Source organism: Colobus angolensis, unplaced genomic scaffold, assembly GCF_000951035.1.
Source record: "Colobus angolensis palliatus isolate OR3802 unplaced genomic scaffold, Cang.pa_1.0 Scaffold285, whole genome shotgun sequence".
Classification (NCBI taxonomy): domain Eukaryota; kingdom Metazoa; phylum Chordata; class Mammalia; order Primates; family Cercopithecidae; genus Colobus; species Colobus angolensis.
The window spans coordinates 4,433,585-4,455,632 of record NW_012116099.1 but is presented as its reverse complement, the minus strand read 5'-3'; the positions used below and the strand labels follow the sequence as shown (position 1 = coordinate 4,455,632).

Genomic DNA, 22,048 nt, shown 5'->3' with positions numbered 1-22,048 from the left:
GGCAGATTCCAAGGGTAACCACCCTCAGTTCCTTCCCTCTCTGTGCTTATAGCCTCTCATTGACATACAGAGAGAAAGAGAGAGAGAGGAGAACCTATTTTCTCTAGAACCTGGGCTGGCCTTGACCTTAAGGCCTGGCAGCTTCTGGCTTTTGCTGTGGGGAATCCAGTTACTGTGAAAGAGGCTCATGCCAGACCTGTGAATTACGGGGCATCACGTGGAAAGAGAGGAACCACATGAAGGACCACGGAGACACCACACATGTGAGCAAAGCCTTCTCAAGCCTTCTGGCCATTCCCAGTGGACAGCTGAATGCAGCTGGTGCCATCAGGAGCACAGTACCTACCCAGTGGCCCTGCCTGAACTCTTGAGCCACAGGATCATGATAAATAATAAACGGTTGTTGTTGTTTGAAGCCACCAACTTTGGGATACTTTGTTCCGTGTAGCAATCGATGACTGATACATTAATGGTGAAGCTAGAAATCATCCCTCAAGGTCATTACTCAACATCCATCCAGTGAATACCTTGAACCCTTTTTGTATGTCAGGCACAATTCTAGGTATATGAGATACACTAGTAAGTACAGCTTTCAAAGATCCCTGCCCTGGAGGAACTAATATTTTACTGAGAAAAGAGAAACACTCATCAATAAACACAAAAAATAAGTGAATTAGATGGCATGTTAGAAATTGATGAGTGCTGTGCAAAAAGGAAAAGTAGGCCAGGAAATAGGGGCCTTGGGCATGAGGGGTGTGGGAGAGGTTGGTACCCTATTGATATGGTTCGGCTCTGTCTCCCTGTCTCCCTACCCAAATCTCACCTTGAATTGTAATAATTCCTACGTGTCAAGAGCAGGGCCAGCTGGAGATAACTGAATCATGGGGGCAGTTTCCCCATGCTGTTTTCGTGGCGGTGAGTAAGTCTCACGAGATCTGATGGTTTTATAAATGAGAGTTCCCCTGCACAAGCTCTCTCTTGCCTGTCACCATGTAAGACATGCCTTTGCTCTTCCTTTGCCTTCTGCCATGATTGTGAGGCCTCCCCAGCCATGTGCAACTGTGAGTCCATTAAATCTCTTTCCTTTATAAATTACCCAGTCTCGGGTACGTCTTTATGAGCAGTAGGAGAATAGACTAATACACCTATCAAACTGAGTTCCTCTTACCAAAAGTAAAGTCCTGGAGTGGTAGGATGCCTGGTTCAAGGTCACTGGTTGACAGAAGGGAAAGCAGGGCTCTAGCACCAAGCCCTTTCTCTCTAAAGCATGATTCCTTCTGTAGCACCTCTGCTCTGTGACAGTTTCTCCTGGTTTATCTTCCTACGGCCTTGGGGCCTCTGCTGGTGCCAAGTGTGGAGCTAAAGGCATGCCCCTTGCCGGGAGGGAGTGCCCTCTGTTCATAGCAGGTTGTGGCGATTGTTATTACATAGGCCTGGCAGGAATGTAGTCTACACATGCTTCTACCTGAACTGTGGGCTCGTGCCAGCCTTCCAGGTTGTTGTTTACGTGGCGTTCACTCTGAACATGCCTCAGGCAAACCCAGAGCTGTGGAGCCTCCTCAGTCCACTAAGCGGTATTGGAGAAGTGGGGTGGTGGGGGGTGGATTTCATGGTTGTGTCCTCCTCCCTAACTCTGAGTGGAGAGCTTGCTCCCATCTCATCTGCCCCTGGGGCCCCATCTATTTTCCTCCCGATCCCCAAAAAAGAATTTTTCTGAACTTTGATTTTTCTCCTAAGAAATGGTTTTCCAACCACACAGCTAAGCAGATACTTGAAACTACTGCTCTGTGTCAGGAAATTGGGCTGCCTTCCCTGGCATTAGCTTCTTTCATCTCCACCATCTCTTATTAGGCATCACACAGAAGGACTGGAGAGACAAGTTGCTTCTGGATGGAGAAACCACTGCGGTAGGGGCAGTCACTGCTCCCACTGAGAACTTTGCAGTCCACTGTCTCTCTGTCACCTCCCCAAGAGCACCAGAGAGGTGCCTGGAACAAGCCACAACTGCACACTTGTCAGAGAAGCATCCAGGTGAAGCGGGTCATACGCACATGAGCACATACCCAGTCACATCCTGCACGTACCACTGAGGCCAGATTTTGTTAAAGGGAACAACGGCTAAAAAAAGTCAAAAGTAAAGATTATAATGTTTTTTATTCATAAAAAGGGGAAGTGAGTAAGTCAGAAGAAGTCTTATTAAATCCTCTAGGGAGAGTTTGCATCACCTGTGGGGTGGGTACCAGCATAAGACATAACACACTGATGCCAAGTAGTGTCCTTGGCTTTGTAAAAGCAAAGGGACCTCCACTATCCAGAAATCTCATGCAGCCTTGCCTCTCCATTATTGCAATCAGCAAATTTGGAGAGACATCACCCCTGAGTTTTGAGATTTTAGCATTAAACTCTCTATAAGACTTGTGTTGGAATCCCTGCATGAGGTGATTTCTTGTTATAGTTTCTTGGACCTAAATTATTAAACATTAATACCGTGTCAGATTGTGTGAAAAATCACGCCCATAATTCCTCTTTCTAAATCCATTCCCTTGGCTACTCCCCTCTCAGGCTGATTCCAGGATGGGCCACATGACTTGCTTTGGCCAATGGGATAATAGCAAATAGGATGCCAGCTGAGGTATACGAAGTGCCCATGCATTCCCTCTTGATGCAGGGAACTCTTCCACCAAGCGTGAAGGGCCTAGGCTAGCCTCCTGGAGCAGGAGGGACCAGTGGAGAGAGGCCCCAGCCTTGTCAATACAGCATCCACACAGCTGGGCACCCCTCATTGTGAGTGAGGCCAGCCTAAACCATCCAGCCCCAGCCAAGCCAGACCAGACCAGACCAGACCAGAAGAGTCCAGACAACCCATGGATTCGTGAGAGAGAGAACTCTTTCATTCCTTTAATTTTGCGGGTGGCTTTTCTTTCTTCCCCCTACCCACCCCTTTTTTTTTTTTTTTGGCTGTTTCAGAGTTTCACTCTGTCACCCAGGCTGGAGCACAGTGTGACACCATCAGATGGAGCACCATCATGGCTCACTGCAGCTCTGAACTCCTCGGCTCAAGCAATCCTCTTGCCTCAGCCTCCTGAGTAGCTGGGACTACAGGCATGTGCCAACATGCCTGGCCAAGGTTCTCAAAAAATTTGTGTAGAGATGAGGTTGTTGTCCAGGCTAGCCTTGAAATCCTGGCCTCAGGCAATCCTCCTGCCTCGGCCTCCCAAAGTGCTGGGATTACAGACATGCGTCACCATGCCTGGCCTGGGGGTGGTTTTCTAAGCAGCAAAAGCTAATTGTTACAAATACCCCATAAAATCCTCCCTAAAATATGCTCTCTAGACAGCTGCCAGACTCTGAAGCCGTTAAGGATTTATGATTGCAGTAAGTGGCTTTCTCCACGTCTTTATTTTAAATGCTCACAAAGCCATTTTATTTCCAAACTTTTTTTTCATATGGGTCCCCCAAAGTCAGGCATAGAACTCGCCATGTGGTTAATTATTTCTATTGAGGCTGGCAATGAAGTGAAACTGCCTCCTAGGAAGAAGTGTGCATGTGAGCTCACTCCCCTGAAGCTTTCACAGCACATGGGCCCACATCAACGTCCCGGCAAAGACCCTCCTCTTGGGGATTTCTATTTGTTTAATGTCTTCAAAGAACAGAAAGGGAATTTCTGACAGGTACAAATCATTGAGGGCAGTGCTCCTTTCTGCTATAATAAAACAAGCCTGTTCTCAGTTGCTCGCCTACCAGGGGCCACTGCTCAGAGCAGAAAATCAATGTGAGCAGCTATCATCACAAATATAATGACAACGGCAGGAAAAAACAGCTCCTGGGAGCATTTATATGGTGCTTTGACAGCCACTGGCTGTGACATCAAATAACTCAAGGAGGAAACAAAACTATCCCGAGTGCAGTGGGCTGAGAGCTGGGTTTCAAGGATGCCGCTGGAGTTTTAAAGTAGTCCTTTCATAGTTTCAGGGCACTAGAGTTCTGTGGGCCGGTCACAGTGGTGGGGCAATTGAAGTGACGTGGGTCTTGACTTGGCCACTAGTAAACCTGCACCACTAATCCAAGATGACAGTGTCTAAGTAATCCAAGATTACTGAGGGCCTGCTTTAACCAGCTGCCCTGTCTATCTACTGATTTAACTCCTACAATAACCCTGTGAGGTAGGTGGAAACATCATCTTTTTATGGACAAGGAGACTGAGGCTCAGAGAGGTTAGGGTACTTGCCTAAGGTCATACAGCTCAAACTTGGCTGAGCTGGAATTAGATCTAAGATCTGTCTGCTCCCGCCATATCCTGTTCCATAGCTTGGTATTATTCTAGCAGTTTTGATTCTGGCCCAAGTTGCTCTGTCTTTAAGATACCCACTTACGTGGCCATAATTCAACATTATAAAGAAAAACAACTGAAAAAAAAAAATCACTGTGAAATCTTCTATTAAGATAGGATCACGACCAGTTAGAGAATTTCAAAGAACTGAGTCCTAACCCAGGTAACGATAAGCAGTACCTATGTAATTTTATTATGTGGGCTATTCTAAACAGTTCCAGAAATGGTATACTACTGTTAGACAAAAAATATATATATATAAATATATATATATATTTATTTGGAACTCTCTCTTTGCCCTGGATACTCCAAGTATCTACACAGAAAGGATTTAAAATGCAGCATCTCAAACACATACTTTCCACAGTTGAGCCGACTCACAGCATCATCACATGTGTTTTCATCATCACAAGTGAGGTCTGTCTTCTGTTGTGTATTTTGTAATTTATTCTACAGATGCCATTGTATCCTATATGTATTTCACCTAGGATTTTTAGAAATACTCCTTGTGGACAAATATTTAAATTCTTACTAAAAATTCTACCTTCAAAACTCTGAGATCTATCTCCTCCATGAAGGCCAGCTCCTGTGGCAATTTTAGCCTGTCTCCGACGAGGCTGCAAGCCCCGAGATACAGTGACTTGCACTACTTTGCTGTTGCATGAACCTCTCCTTCCTGGGTGATATGTTCTCTTTCTGTTTCCTGCACAACAGCACCCAATATAGGGATAAATACTTAGAAATTGCTCCAAGTTTCCTGTTGACGGCAATAGAAGTGGGTCTGTGGGATAAAAATCCCAGCACTTTTGGAGGCTGAGGTGGGATGACTGCTTGAGCCCAGGAGTTGGAGGCTTTGGTGAGCTCTGATCACACCGCTGCACTCCAGCCTGGGCAACAGGGCGAGACCCATGTCTTAAAAAATAAATAAATAAATAAAAATAAAGAAAACAGAAAGAAAAGGGGAATTCTCAGTTTATCTGATGCTGTATGGAATTCTGGAAAAGATGAATTCCAGAATGTGACTATCCTGGGACGCAATGATCACTCATTCATTCATTCTGCCAAATGCTACTAAGCACCTACAATGGGTATAGAGTTTTGCTACTCAAAGTGTGGTCAGAGGGCCAGCAGTCTCAGTTTCACCCAGGCTTCTGCCCTTTTCTTACACCTACTGCATCGAAAGTGCATTTTAACAAGCCGCTGGGGCTAGTCATGTATGAAAGTCTGAGAAGCACTGCTTTAGAGGTACCGTACAGAACACAACTTTATTTATAAAGCAGCAATCCCGATGTCCACTCTAATGATGGGGAAGATACCAGGAAGTACTTTGAAATAATACAGGATAGGAGCTTCTCCATGGCCCAGGCATGCTGTGAGCTCCTGATGTGGGGAGCTCAATGGTACTCTAGGTCTAGGAGGCTGGGGGTGCGGGTGGCTGAGGTAGCCACAGTAACTGCCGTGGAGCAAATTCTAGCCTCAAGATGGAAATAGAGGGGGTGTTCTTAATGCTCATAAATTCAGCAAACTGTACTCTGTAAAGGCTTTAGATGAAAAAGTTGTTTCTAGTGGTGGTCTTCAAACTTCAGTGTGCAAGAGAATCATCTGGTGACCCTGACTGAAAAAGGAAAGAAACAAAGATACAAACAACAACGGACTCCAGGTGTCACTTCTAGACCTTCTCATTCAGGAGATGGAAAGCAGTGGCCTTCAACCTGGGCTGAACACTGAAGTCATCCTTGGAGCTTTAAAAGACAACGATGCCCGGGACTCATCCCCAGAGATCCCAATTCACCTGGTTTGGGGAGAGGTCTAGGCATCGGGATTTTAAACAATTCTCCAGGTGAGTATAATGAGCAACCAAGGTGGAGAACCATTCCTCTCAAACAGAGGTGCTCAATGCAGCAGAGTGCCTGGGGGGCTTGTTCAAGCAGATTTCTGGTCCGATTCCAGAGTGTCTGACTCAGTAGGTGTGGAGTCAGGCTTGAAACATTTGCATTTCCACGTGATGCTAGTGGTGCTGGTTCTGGGGGCCACACTTTGAGGTATATAGGGAAAGGGTTGCGGCCCAAGATTGGCATTTGTAAACATGCAACTGAATGATTCTGATGCCAGGTGTCTGAGCTCTACTCTCAGAAACAATGTTCTGTGTGGGCTGGGCAAACAGGTGAAGCCACAAAAGCTGTGCAATGTCAGGCTGGCATCAAGCAGTCCTCTGTGCTTCTCTCATTCAATGGCACTGATCTTTTCCTCCCATTCCTATCTTCCAACCTAAGCACTCATTTCTAGATCCTTCTGCTGTCCTAAAGGGTGTGCGACTTTTTTCCCCAGAAAGGCAGAATTGTATAGTGGTCAAGAGGACAGATTCTGGACCCAGACTCCCTGGGGTGAGTCTCAGGTCTTAGCCCTCCAGGTTAAGTTGCTTAAGTTTTCCAGGCTTTCGCTTTCCCATCTGTAAAGTGCAGTATCTGCCTCAGAGAGCTGATTAAATGAAATAATATATGTGAAATGCCATGAACAGGGACTAGTGCATGGTAAGTACTATTTAAATGTTGGCTATTATCCCAAGTCCTTCCTCTTGGAAAGCAGATAACTCGACTTCTTTTGGGAAAGGTGAAGGTTTCATGAGCCCGCTGGCTGGAAGGGATATAGAGTTCTCTTTCTGTTACCGTAGCATTTGATGTATATCTCTACCATGGCACTATTTTTCTCTATTGTTTAATTTTCTCCCTTGATCCACAGATTGGTGAGATCTGTTCTGGGGACAAACTATGCCTTGCTCATTTTTGTTCCCAGCATAGTGCTGGACACAACATTTGCCCTTAATAAATGTTGGTTGAACAACTGATGATGTGGCAAAATAATATTTTTGTTTTGCTGTTTTGGAAGTTGCTTAGAATTCTCTATTAATGAGAAGAAATGAGTCTCTAATACACAACTTGTCTATCTGTTGAAAAATGGGGATAAAGGTTAGCATGTAAATGGTACAAGACAAGTCATCCTCTTCATACACTGCTCACTCCAAAGTCCACATCGTGAAGCCACAAGAAAAGCATGATGATGGGTGCATTTGTAAGACATTAAATATTCTTATAACAAACTGCCTGATTCCCCACTAAATCTGGCCAGATGCTTGCTAAATTGGTTTCCTCTTTTTCTTGGACACACATAGAACACATTTCCCAGCCTCCCTTGCACCAAGGTGGGACATGTGACCAGGTCTTCCCAACAGAATTTCAGTAGATCTGATGTGTGTCACCTCCAGGCCGAGGGCCTTACGAGTGTGTGTTCCTTCTCCAAGCTCCCTTTCTTTCCCTAGACACCAGCTGGACACAGAATATCCAGGGGATAACTCTCAGGCCCTAACAGTTGGTGGAACTCCAAAATGGGAGGAGGCTGGATCCCTGAATGATTGAGTGGAGCTGAGTTCTCCTACCCTGTCTCCCGTCCCAACTCAAGTGAGAAATGAATTTTTATTATTTTAACTCCCTGAATTTGGAAGGTATTACCTCACTTATCCTACTCCCAAAACACAGGAAACCAGAAGTCCCAACTTGGAGTTTTGAAATTTATTGGGGGAGGGGTTACTTTGAAGACCTGAGACATACCCGTTGGTGTGGATTCCCCAGGACCACTCCACTGCCAATATAAAACATAACACAGTCGCCTGGTCAAAGGAAGCAGCCGTATGCATCTCTTTCACTACATTGATTTTCAGGATGAATTTTTACAGTAAAAAATACAAGCAAGTTTATTGGATAATTTCTTCAGTTTTAGAAATAAAACTGAAATTTGAGGGGTGGGGAAGGCAGAAAGAACCCCAAAGATCCTAAAAAAATTCTCTCTTAAGATAATTGGTATAGTGGTTATGATTTGATTTAAAATTACAATCTTTCCAGAAAAATGTGGCTGCTGGTGCCTCCTTCGGGCTTCTGCGGAACAGAGCCTTTGTGAGGTTTGCCTCACAGAAGACCAGAAGCCACATGCTCTAAGCAGGGCTTTGCTTGGCTGCATGTCCAAGACATCATCCTCATTTATTCTTCCCACCAATTTTATATTACTGGGTGGTAAACTCACCATATTCTGGCTGCTCTTTGGTTTCAAAAGTCCGGTGGCCTGGGGCTGTATGGTCCCACCCCCTGGGGGGGTTGAGGAAGTTGCTGTCGTCTGAGGTACTGTCGTACTTGTAGTCCTGGTCCCCGCTGTTTGCCCTGGCCAAGGACAGGGACCTCTGCCACCAGGCCTGCCAGTCAGGGGATGGGACTGACCAGCTGGGCTTATTCTCCGGATGCTGATCTTTATCTGCTTCGGAGTCAGGACCGTCGACCACCTCTATGGTGACCTGAAGAATTCAGAATAGGCCAGGGTCAATGTGGAGTCAATAGCCTCCAAGCTACGTGACCCTTGGAAGAAAGTCTGAGAGGGCAGAGGGAAATGATGGATGTATCCCTTGTGAAGGAAAGCTGAGACCGCATAGTGATACAAATGGAAAACCTCCAGGGATGGTCCACATGAATTCCACGACTAGATGGAACATGGCCTCGGGTTGAGAGGGGAAAATTCATCACTGGAGTCCCTGATTTACTGATGACTAAAAACTTAATAGCTGGAAACAATGACTGTTGGATTGCTGTGGGTTAGGAATTTGAGTAGAGCTGAGCCTGGAGAGTTTGTCTCTCCTCCATGTGGTATTGAGAAGCCCTTCATTCAGGAAGTAAACACGTACTATATTTGTTCCTGAAGTGATACCAGAATAATCATATTATAATAAAATACAACATTTGTGAACACAAACTCTGTACCAGGCACTATCCTAAATACTCCACCTATAGTATTTAACTCTTGTAAAGACCTCCCATCCATGTTTGCGTGTGCCACATTTCCCACTGAGAGAGGTGGAGCCCATTTCTCCTCCCTGGAGATCTGTATTGGCCATGTGATTCACTCTGTCCAGCAGAATGGATAGGAGTGGAATGGTGACGGATCTTAGCAGAAGCCTTACAGCTTCCATTTTCATTCTCTTGGAATGTTCTAACCGCTATGCAAGGAAGCCTAGCCTAGACCACTACGTGTGTAGAGACTATGTAAAGAGAGAGGTTGCATGGAGAAGAACCAAGGTCTCTCAGCCCATGTCTAGCTCTGAGGGCTCAGTCATGTGAGTAGGGCCATCGTGGATCTTCCAGCCTCAACTGGGTCACTCCAGCCAACACCACATGGAGCAGAGACAAGCTCTCCCAGCTGAGTTCTAGTCAAATTCCTGACCAACAGCAATCCCGTGGTCATTGTCTCAAACTATTAAGTTTTGAGATGACTGCCAGATAACTTTTACAACCAGGGAAACCTGGTGCACAGAGACATCAACAACTTGCCTAAGGTCACAGGGCTAGTAAGTGGCAGACATGGGGAGTCTGGATCTAGAGCCCATGCTCTCCCTAACTTTGCCACACTGTCTCTCAAAAAGTAAGTGACAGAGCTACTGTCCCCTCATGAGACCAAAGAAACAACAAGACCACAGGTGCAGGTGGGGGTTGGTTGCTTCAGGGTGTATAGAGACATAAGTACAAGCTCCTCAAGACCAGGCTTTCCCAGCTACGACTTTCACTCACCCCATGGTTTATCCCTAGACTGCACACTCCTCAACCAACCCTTAGGGTCAGAGTAGATAGTCCTAGAGCCAAAGCTAGAACTTGTTCTCAGATTTACGAAAGTCTCATTCTGAAGTCTGTCACAGGGCTGGAAGAAAGAAGCTTCTTGGTTCCAAGAGACAATCAACGTAGAAAGACTTGTTTTAAAAACATAATAAAAGACGCATTGGGTTCCTTTAGCCATCACATAGCTCTTGCAACACCCCCTGGATGAGTTATGTGCAAATGAATCAGAAACATGCGCTCCAAGTAATCAACCCAAGATGTACTGGGCAGATGCATTTCCAGTTTTGCCCTAACCTGACATCTGAGAGAGTTGCTGAGATGCTCTGCCAAACTGCACCAGGGTGTGCCCCTCCCTGAGACAAACAGCCCCTTCCTTTTGTGTTAGGAATGGGGAGGTTTGAATTCTGCTCACTTCAAAGGATGTTGCCCAGCCAGTGGGCCGGGGCTGTGGTTTTGTGGAGTCCGGACACATGATCAAGAGGGTGACTTTCAACCCCAGAGTCTACTCAGGTTGCAGCAGGCCAAGTGCACCTTTCTCCTCTGTCATGGGACACCTAGAAGGGCACTGCTAGCTTTACCCCATGCCACCACCCTTACTCCAGTCTTGTAGGCACCCTTTGCATATTTGTAAATAATTGTGGAGCTTTTCAGTAATCCCAAAAGTAAAAAACAAAAAACAAACAAACAAACAAACAAAAAACAAAAGGGGGAAGAAAAACAAAGGAATACATCATACATCTTGTATCATTGCTATTTGCTGGAATGAATGGTCGTGGGAGAGTAATGGTAACAGGGACCCACACAGAAGCTTAGAAAGACAAGTGGAGAAGGAGCACACAGCTGGGTAGAGCCGAGCCAAGCTGGGCAGTGACAGGGCGATGCTGAGCCTTTGGAGACATAACCTTTCTTCTCTGCAGCCCCATCTCCCTCTGCCTGCAGACGGAACAACTGAGCTGCAACAATCGTCTGTAAGGCTATTAAGGGTCTTGGAGGGGAGAGGCTGCCAAGAGCCAGGCAAGCCTGCAATTATGGTAATGAAATCAGTCTCTGGGTAGGAGATAAGAGGGAATGTGCCCAACACTTTTGGTATTCCATTTGTATTCAGACTGGAGTCAAAGGGATTGCTTAAACAAAACGTGCCCTGCAATTTCTCCAAGCTAGGAATAAAAACAATTTCATGTTTCAAGCTATTACCGTCAATATGATTTTTTTTTTTCCTCCAAATTGCTGCTCAGATCCAAACAAAATAGATTTGTTGCCTGGCCAGGCGATGAGTAGCAAAATACAAATTTACTCCAAAAGCTATATCGATGACTAAATCTCAACACTTAGAGGTTTATTTTTCCCTTTAATTGCTAGCCACTGCCTCAACTGAATTAAAACAAAAACAAAACACAAAACAAACAAATCTTAGTATCCACCTTCCCTACAGTTAACAAAGTGAAAACCTTACGCTCATATCAAAATAAGAAATCTAATCTTGAGCCTGAGGTTTTATAGGCATCCAATTAAAAAGACTTAATGAGTGTGATCAATGACTTCTCCAATGGCAAGGGCTCGTTTTATGTTTCCTATTACTCTCATTCTATTTACACACTTTTTAGCATCAAAGAATCTGTTGATAAAGATGTCTTGAATAATGATCAGTGTGATGAGCTGTAGGTGCAGAGTGAGCACAAATTTCCAAACTGACAAAGACTCTAGATCTTACCATGCTTTCTCATCCTTAACACACATAATTGAAGTGTCTTAGTATATTTTTTTCTTCTGGACTTTTCCACACTCAAGTCATGATGACAAAAGAAAGGGAACTCTTTCAAAAGCCGCAAGTTCAATTTCTGGCACAATCTCCCCAGCTCCAAGAAAGAGAGTCCAAAAGAAGTGATAATTTGGATAATTCTGTCTTAGGAAATGAGGAAAAGTTCCAATGCACCTTGATCAGCTTTCCTTCTCTTGAAAATTAATACATTGACTAGAAGCAAACTCTTGATTCTTGCTTGGAAATGCACTTTCCACAGGGAAACCCACACCATTCTTAGTCTAGCTGATAATAAACCAACGCCACTGAGAATCCAGAGGCCATTCTCTTCAAACTCAGGAAAGCCTTCTTGCTTGTTGGTCCTCTAAGCCTTGTGAGCTGTGGAAAGTCGTGGGAATGGGCAGGTATTTTCCAGAGAGGAAAAGGATTTCCTCAGGAGCACAGAGCATCCAAGGACATGTCTCCAACAATGGTTTTAAATCCAGATCATTTTACCCCTTCTTTCTCGACAATTGCCATGGAAAGAACACAAAATGGACTAGGAAGATATCTAATTTCCTCTTTTCAGACCTGCTGACGTTTTAAGAACAAGTGTGGCAACCCCAGCTAACTGTGGTTACTGCTTTGAGACTTACAGCATGTCAGTCCAGGCATTACTGTCCCTTTTACACAACCTAGACCCAATTTTCAGGCACACAAACTGGCTTGGAGAATTCAACGTCCTCAGGTAAACAGCAAGGAAGGTATAGTGTTGGTCTCTGAACCAGTTCTTCTGATTCCCAATTATTTTTATATATGTTTCCTCAGTCATCTTCATCTCCAATATCATCACCAACCAGCATCTATCAGTTTTGGGAAGCTTATCCTATATTGGGCCCTGTGCTAAGTATTTCATATGGATGATCTCATTGAATCCTCACAGAAAATCACACTTATATGTAGTATTATACTACATAGTTACTCATAGGTAGTACTGTCATTCCAATTTTATAGACAAGGAAACTGAGGCACAGAGAGGTCCAGTAAACCTGCATGGGGCTACAGAGGTCAAGTCTGGCTGACTAAATGGTGGTGCCTGATCCCAAACACAAGTCAATCTGCCTCCATATATTGACAGCAGTACCCCATGAGAATCTGAGCTGAACAGGCTTGTCTCTATAGGGGCATGGGTCCATGTCCTGGGCAGAGAAATTTCTTGATTCTTATCCAGCCAGACCTGCCATTCCTCTAAAAGTATTTTAGAGAAAAAGGAGGAGGCCAAAGCAAAAGTAGAAGCACGTACAACTGTAACCCTGGCCAACTCATCTGATTGTATCTTGTGGCACTAAAGAGGCCTGGGGCCATGCAATATGTCTGTGCAAGGAAAAAAAGGCCTTTACATGACTATTTTTAAGTCCCTCTTGATGGGAGAAAAGAAATAAGTATATTGATTGAAATGAATACTAATCTCAACTTGATCCAGAAAAGAGAGTATTTGGCTGTGAATAGCTAGTGTAGTAATGAACCGATGCAGTAAGCCTAATAATGCATTTATTTCAGAGATTTTTGTCTCTGATAACTGACTATCAGCTGCAGACTGAAAACCCAGCCAAGGATACCAAAGTCTAACTTGTTCTGGGGGATTCACTTTCTTTCCTGAATGATTTTTGCTTTCAATAAAACCCAACCTCTTACATTGTTTGAAATTTCATATGGAGATTCCGTTTAGGAGTCTGAGGCCATTTATTTCTATTTTGTGCATTTTTTCCCCCTCCTCACTTCCACAGCTTGAAGCCACTCTTAAAATAGAATTGTCTGATTCACTCGGGACCGAGGCTGCCTGACTCCTGGGAGTTAAAATGCTCTACAGAAGCAGGTGTTGGGGCTTTTAGAAGGATTTCCTATCCTGAAAGTCAAGAGGCCCAGGGGGGACGTGGCCTCTTGCATGGGCTTAGCGATGTCACTTTGGAAAGGTGCAGGCTGTTTCCTTAGCCCTGGAGCGTGGGAAACACTTCCAGAGCCTGAGGGGGTGGGGCGGTGCGGAGGGTGGGTATCAAGTTCCCATTCAGCTCCCAGGCTCCAGCTAGGGAGAACCAGGTGGGGGCAAAGGCAGGTTGCCAGGGGAAGGGGCAGATGAGGCCAGAAGCCCTGGCAGCGGAAGCTGACCCACTGAAGGGCCCCTCACCTGACTTCACTCTGATACCCAGGGAGAGGGAATGCTTTGACGGGGCCCGCAGGGACCAGCAGGGCTGTCTGCTGGGCTGAATCGGCCCTGTGTCAAACCAGTGGATTTCAACAAAAGAACAGTGCTCTGAGAAAGGGGTGAGAGCTGCCAACACGGAAACCATCACCTCCTTGTAGAAAGCACCTCATGTTTTAAAGGACCACCAGGGAACTGGTTTACACAAGTGCAGTGGTGCATGAGGCAGCAGTGGCTAGTGCTGTGTGGTGTGTGGGTGTGTGTGTGTGCATGCACGCACAATTACATGCTGACAGAAGACTGGGGCTCCCAGGGGTAGCAGTTGTTTTATTCTTTCTTTGAACATCTTTCTGAGTGACCAATACTAACCTTTTGTGGTCTTCCAGAAACAGAAGGCCAGAAATGCAGCACAATTTTATTTTCTTTAGGGCCAAAACATCATCAGATCAATAAAATGCTGGCCACCCTCCCCCCCCTCCCCATATCACCAACAGAAAATTTACAGATAGGGATTGTATAGAGCAGAAATAGAATAACTCGACTGGGCAGTAGGCAGTGATTTCTGTGCATGGGTTGTCGACAGTGACCTCCACAACATTTTTTACTCTGTACCATCAACAGAGCCTGTCTGACTTCTTCCCACCTGTTGAGATCCACCCCCTTGGGACACAGTGCTTTTCCTCCTCTGTCTTCATGATCCCTCCAGCACTGTTTTATGTGGTAGCTGGGATCTTCACAGCGATCTAATTCATTGGAGGGAACAGGGCTTACATTTTTCAATTTCCTATAACCTAATGCAGCATTTTATATACAGTGGGGGTTGGTATTCTAATGAAGTGTTCTCAGTAAGATTTGCCTGCCCCCATGACATTGGTGTTAAGAGCAAAACAACTCAGGTCCACGAAACCTGATCTAAAACCATATCACGCAGAGGGTGTTAGTCTGTGGAGAGAGAAGCAGTTAATGAAGGATCAATTGGTCTGAGTCCAGCTTCAGGAACTTTCTGCTATGTAAGCAAACTGGCATTTGGTCCAGAGAGGAAAAAGTATGGAAAAGGTGCCCCTATACAAATAGAAAGAATTGGAAGCAAAGCTTACAAGTATGGGCTGGCTATGGTGGCTCATACTTGCAATCCCAGGACTGTGGCAGGCCGAGGCAGGAGGATCGCTTGAGCCCAGGAGTTTGAGCCCAGCCTGGGCAATATGGCAAAACCCTGTTTCTACAAAAAAATTTAAAAATGAGCTGGAAGTAGGGGCACACACTTGAAGTTCCAGCTACTCAGGAGGTTGAGGTGGGAGGATCGCTTGAGCCTGGGTGGTAGGGGCTGCAGTAAGCTATGATCCTGCCGTTGTATTCTAGCCTGGGTGACTGAGTGAGGCCATCTTGAAAAAAAGTATGGAAGCAGTCATAGGAGGATAGGGGCTGGGTTGCTCGGGGGATGAGCCTGTCTCAACCATCATAGGGACCATCTTTGGGAGGAAACAGAAAAAGGTACAAACAACATTCAAAATTAGGAGTTTGTCTCTGAATGTGGGTTGAGAGTCTGAGAGCCTGGATCTGAACCCTACAACTACTATTTACTGCCATGTGACTTTGGGTAAACCAAACAGTAACTTCCTGAGTATCTGGTGCATTACTGATAGTATTAGAAAAACGACACGGGCTTTGTCTCCTTCATGAGGGTGTCGGGAGGGTCAAATCAGATCAAGATTTGCTTTGTAAAGTATACTGAGCTATTTCAGTGTAGATGAAAGTTATTATTTTTAACCCCAGTCACCCTTTCCTCAACCTTCCATTTCCTACTGCTTCATCAGATCCCATCTTAGTGGAAGATAGCCATCTCTCCCCTAGGAACTCCTATTCTCAATTTCCTTCCTCTTATTGTTTTGTAAGTCATGTATACTTTAGAGTAACGGAAGCTTGTCTCTGTGAAGGAATTTCTGGTGTCCAAGGCAAGTTTAGAGGGGCATTAAGAGAAAGAGCTTTCCTGAGTTCTTTGAAATGTTTGAAATCATTTGCCCAATCTGTTCGCAGGTCAGATTGGCTTTTTCCTAAAACTGCCACATTTCATCAATTTTGTTTTGTTTTGTTTTTACATTTCAGACTATTTTGTTTTGTTTTGCTTTTATATTTCACTGTCTCTTAAATTAGTATGTATTTTGTAATCCTTGGTGTGTTGTACTTTAATTGGTAGTGTTTTCTTCTTTTGAGTGGTTCACAAAATAATGGTGCATCTCACAATCACGGGTGTTGCTTAATGAAATGCAGCACTGTTCTTATGGAGATAACATGATCTTAAGCAGGAATCATTCAGGGTTTAAGAAGAAAAGTGAGGTAAGGCAGCAGTTTCCACTGGAATAATCAGAAAACAGAAGATGGACTGTTTTGTTATCTTCTGCCTTCCATGTGCCAAGAGTTACCTGGATATTTGGATTCTGCCCATTGATATCAGCTTTGGAAAGATCTGGAAAGTTTGGTAGATCAAGGAGAAAGGATCTGGGGCCATCTCTTTGCAATGAAGGGTGCCCCATCTCTTGTCGGAATCGCGGTCTGGGGAAGGGTTGGTGTGCAGCCTGGTGGTCCAGACGCTCCCTTGGTTCTTCTTTGGAGAGAGAAAAGCTGGTTTCTGATGTGGAGTCACTTCCCACGTTGAGGTTATTCTAAAACAAACAAACAAACAAGCAAACAAACACCTATTAAAGAGACACATGATTTAAAAATGTCACCCTTAACAGTCCATTATATTCAGGAGCAAGGACAATTCCAGCAGCTGAAATTAAGCCAGTAGGACATTCCAAACTCGTTTTGCAACCCCATGGTTTAGTTTCTTCATGTCTTAAAAGCCAGATCATCAGAAAACTTCTTCTAGCCTGCTACTTGGGAATTTTCTGAGGGTTAATGAGTTATGGGCTATTTATTAAGCTTCAAAGTACTTTAAAAATGAAAACACTATTTTGAAGGAGAATAGGTGCTCATTTAAAGCTGGAACCAAATTATGTTTCTCTTCTCACAGCTTCAACTGATTAACCACCTTGGCTTTAGTTATAGTTCTAGTGTCCAGAGTTGCTTTCTTTTGTGTAGGGAATGGAGCGAAAGATCTGACCAAGCTGGATAAAGTTCTCGGGCCATATTATTGATTACATACATTCATCCATTTGTCTGTCCATTTGTCCATCAACCCATCCATCCATCCATTCACATATACATCTATCCACCCATCCATCCATCCATCCATCCATCCATCCTTCCACCCACACACCCATCCATCCAATCAACAAATGCCAACCATGCTAGGCTTAGGAGATACAGCAATAAACAGGATAGACATGAGACCTATTATTTTGAAATGTACAACTAGGTGAGGGAAATAAACAATAAGTACATAGATAAATAAATAAGATCAGATCACAGAATGGTGACTGCCAAGAAGAAAAGAAAGAAGATGATGGAGGGTGGCTGGGGAAAACCTTAGATGGGTGGTCAGGGACAACCCCTCAGAGAAGGTGACACTTGAGGCAAGATGTGAACAAGAGAAGGTGGCACCCTGCAATAATCTGGGGGAAGGACATTTTAGCAAAGGGAACAGCAAAGGGAACACTCAAGTCCAGGATGGGAATGAGTTTGGCTGGTTTGAGAAACAGAATGGCCAGCAAAGCTGTTGTAGAGGGAAGGAGGGAAGAACCATAGGTGATGAGGATGAAGAGACAGGGATAGTCAAAGAAAAAGTCATGAAAAGGCATTCTGAAATCTAATGATTTTATACTGAAAAGTGCAAGCCCATTGTTTTTCCCAGGTGTGAAAAATGTCTCCATTTCTTTATCGCTATGGGGAAATTTCTCTAGTGATTGAAGAGTATAGAAGTCGCTGGACTCCTTTTCCAAACCAGCCTTTCTTTTTCTCCCCTCTCCTCTCACAGAAGATTTACTCCAGCCTTCAGGGATAGCATTTTCATGTTTACTGGTGGAGAGAGACAAGGAGATAGAATTTCACCAAGCTTTGGGTCAGTGGTTAATGTTCTTGTTATTCTTGGGCATGTTTTGGGGTTTGGGAGTGTATGTTTCAGCACACTGTCTCCACATGCCCTCTCTGCCCCCCATCACAGTGCCTCTGACCCAGCCAAAAGGTTGCATCTGGTATAAAAACACTCATGACTCTGAGCACCCAAGGTCAAGAGCACTGAGGCTGAAACAGACTAGCAGATACATATCTTCTTGGAGAACTAACCTTAGGGAAGGGATTATTATTTTTACTTTTATTTATGTGTCATTTTTTAGAGACAGGGTCTTGCTCTGTTGTCCAGGCTGGAGTGCAGTGGCACAGTCGAGCTCACTGCACCCTCAGACTCCTGGGCTCAAGCAATCCTCCCGCCTCAGCCTCACGAGTAGCTGGGATTACAGGCACGTTCCACCATGCCCAGCTGTGAATAGATTTTTATATATCTGTTTAAATAGGAATGGGGCTCAGGAACAAACTCACTGGTGCAGAGACCACCTCTGAATGTTCGAAGAGGCCAAGGGGAGGATAGAGATAGAGACCTCATCTATCACCTCTTTAAAACATGCAGTGATAGGGGAAAGCTGGCCACTCTGCAGCATGTTTTTGCTCACCTTTCCACAGCTCAGAAGATGTGGGCGGAGGCAGTGTCTTTGTTCACCTTTCCAGTCACCTCTCTGCCATGGTTTTCGTCTCCTGGCACATCCCGATAGAGGGAGTTGCCCTGACATTTTGAGACATTACTCAATGCAACAGAGCCAAGTGTATTGTTGTTTGAGCCTAGCACAGAGAGAGAGAAAGAGAGAGAAAGAAGAGAAGAGAGAAAGAGAAGAGAAGAGAGAAAGAGAAGGAGAGAGAAGAGGAGAGAAACGAAGGGAAGAGAAGAAAAGAGAAGAGAAGAGAGGAGAGAGAGCATGCTATCTATTCTTAACATAAAAAAAGGGGGGGACGTCTCTATGACATCCCAAAGGGGAGATAGCTGAATGTATTTGTTCCCTTGCTTTTTTCCCTTAATCTCCAACCCTAAAACTTCTCCAGCAACATTAGGGGGGACAGTTAGATTGTCACAGATAATTCCTTGTGTAGGATTTAGGATTACAAATCTTGGAAGGGGCCCAGAATTTGCTTCCCAATTGCTTTAGTACTTCTTGTAAATCAAACCCTAACTTCATTGCCACAATGGAGGTATACTGCTTAATTAGGTTAAAAATGGGGCTCTCTTTCCTTTCCCCTGTGATGTAGTACTCTTTCTACTGTGAACACTTACATTTTAGAAGAAGTAGAAAATATGTTTTTGCTACTCTTTAACATTTTCCCTAGATGTCTGAAAAAACAGGGACTAAGTTTGATTGATTGATTGATGTGACTCTTGAATTTTTCCTGGTAGGAAATCCACCACCACAGAGCGCTTCTGGCTTAGCCCCAGACCAAGCAAACCCCTTAAACTCTCTAGGACTCAAGGACCTTGCATGTAAAGCAGATTAGATAATAAGAAGAGCCCCGTACCCTCCCCGCAGGATTAGTCAAGACACTTGGGTTAGGTTGTGCCTACACATGGAAAGAGAAGCGTCGCATTAGGGCCACTGGCTGGCCAGTTCTGGCCACAAATACTTCTGCTGGGAATAGTCAGACAACTGGGGCTGAAATATGTTTTGGCTTCAGTTATGCACACAATTGTGGCATTTCTCTATCTCTCCGAACTTCCCTGCCCCCCAGACACAGGCTTGGTGTTTGTAAAGTATTTGGAAGATGCTAAGTAATAAAGAAATGCTAATCACAATCTCTGAACATCTGAGTTACTCTTGCACCTCTTCCAAAACATATTTAACTAGAAACCTTGCCCCCTTGCAACGGCATGCCCCCAAGCTGTTAAGAGACTGGAAATCTTAGGATAAGGGAAGTGTGGCTAAGGATGGCCCATATAGAATGAAACCCTGTTTTATTCAATCAATAACAAGATTTAAGAGTAGCCATTATTTTAGTCATCTAGACTTTAAATCTAGAGTAGGAGGCAACAGACAGAATATCCTAGAGTCATACAGAAGAAAATCTTTCTTCATCTCTTCTCAAAGGGATATACTGCACATCCTCCTTGCAGAGCCCCCGTTGAAGGTCCTGGTTGAGGACATCAGTCCAGCTATCACCAAGTTCACTCACTGAGTATTCCACTTGAATTATTCCAGCAGAGTAAAGATTTTCAACAGTGGTGGATCTCAAGGTTAAAAGTAAAATATTTTGTGTTTTATTCAGTCAAGCAAACATTCTTCTCTGAAAATGATATCTTAGGAAAGTCTGGGAATTTAAGGAAAGAAACATGACCATTCTTTCCGAAATGCCGTTGAATTCATTCCGCCCCAGTTAAAGTGATACAAGGGGGTCTGCTCAGTTTGGGAAAATATTGCTTTACCCACAATGTGTCTTTGAGTTGAACATCAATCTATGAGTTAACACTGACAATGAGTTAGCATTGAGTTAACTATCTATGAGTTAACATTCACAATGCTGCAGTACCAGCCGCAATGTTTCCTCTTGTGACTATAATTTCAGAGCTGTGACTAGCAAGGAGAAGGAAAACAGAAGAAATGCAGCTACTGAACGGCTTATGCACATGAACCGTTCAATTGCTGAGGCAGGTGATCTTCACTGGCCAAATTATTTAGCTACTGCTTGGTGCTCCTCTCCTTCTATTATTTTAGAACTTATCTAAAACAGGAATAGTAATAAAAATATCCTGTTCTTGCAGCCTAGTATTTTGCCTTATATGGCAATACTGTGGCAGACATTGCAATTGCCTGCCCAATGTCTAGTCCCCTCTTTTTCTTACTTGGTGTTTGTTTCAGGTGGCTGTGGACCTGGCAAAAACTACATTTCCCAGCATGCACTGCATCTGGATGTGACCATATGACACAATTCTGCCCCAAGAGGAGTAAGTGGAAGGTTCTGGACAGAACTGCTGAAAAGGAGTTTTCAGATTCGGTTTTGCCATTTGCCTCTTTTCCACTTTGTCCTGCCTGAAATGAGGAAACAGGGCTTGATGTAAAATGAGATAGCTGGCAGGCCTGAGGATGGAGGTTGTAGTCTAAGTGTGGCTGACTGGAAAGATGGTGGGCTTAGGTCCCTGATAGCATTATGGAGCTATCGCACTGGTCCTGGAATGGTGACCTCCATATGTCTTTTACTGTTATCATTAATCTTAATGTTAACATTGACAATGCTGCAGTACCAGTAGCATTGTGCCCTCTTGGGATTTTAATTTTTGAGTTATGATGACCAAGAAAATTATAAAGGTTTTGCCACTGAAAGTAATAGCAAAAACCAGCATTACTTTTGCACCAACCAAATACTATCATGATTGCAAGAGGTTTTTCCTCACCAAAAGGAACCAGCACTCCTTGGACAAATGGGTTGAGCACAGAGCTTGGGCAGGGAAGGCACAGATTAATTTGGGATACTTTCCTGCAACAAGAAGCAAGAAAGCTTTCAAAGACTAACAGGGTACTCTTGAAAGAACACAGGAGCCAGCTTGACAGGTCCCCGTTGTTCACAGATCAGAGAATTTGAACCAAAAAAAGAGATTGTACTTGACTAATGTACACTGAATCTATCAAAATTCATGAGGGTACTCATGAAGGAGAGAAATCCAGAAAACTTACTGTCACCATTTGAGGTTGGTATTATAAAACTCCTTACTTTGCAAATTGGTATTAAAAAGAAAGAAAGGTTTTCAGAGGAAGCAATGTTTGAACTGAAATAAAAAGGGCTTGTTAAACGTGCAGTAGATGCATCAGGTTAAGAGAACAGGGATCTGGGGAGGGGTCCAGGAGCTTTGCAATCCTGGTGAAGGAGTCTCTGAGGTCTGACAGAGCTGTGGTTTATAGATCCAAAGGGTTTCAGAGCTGAGATGCAGTGCGAGTAACGATCAGAGACACCTGCTGCTTTCAGATGAACTAACGGAGTTAAATATTTTACACATCGGGCCCAACACACGGTCTCAGCCCACCAGCCTTTGGTCTGACAGCTCTCTATCATACTGTGCTGCGACTTGTCCAGGAGCTTTGCAATCCTGGTGAAGGAGTCTCTGAGGTCTGACAGAGCTGTGGTTTATAGATCCAAAGGGTTTCAGAGCTGAGATGCAGTGC

General features: G+C 44.3%; 1 protein-coding gene across 1 annotated transcript in view; it reads right to left on the bottom strand.

The window, feature by feature from the left end:
- The window catches only part of ISM1 (isthmin 1, angiogenesis inhibitor), a 33,353-nt gene that overhangs the window by 10,773 nt on the left and 532 nt on the right, over positions 1 to 22,048 (bottom strand). The window contains exons 2-3 of the mRNA XM_011948882.1: positions 16,337 to 16,576; positions 8,405 to 8,669 (exon numbers count right to left, since the gene is read on the bottom strand). Of these exons, the coding sequence (XP_011804272.1) occupies positions 8,405 to 8,669; positions 16,337 to 16,576 (505 nt within the window). The remainder of the gene's footprint in view (positions 1 to 8,404; positions 8,670 to 16,336; positions 16,577 to 22,048) is intronic.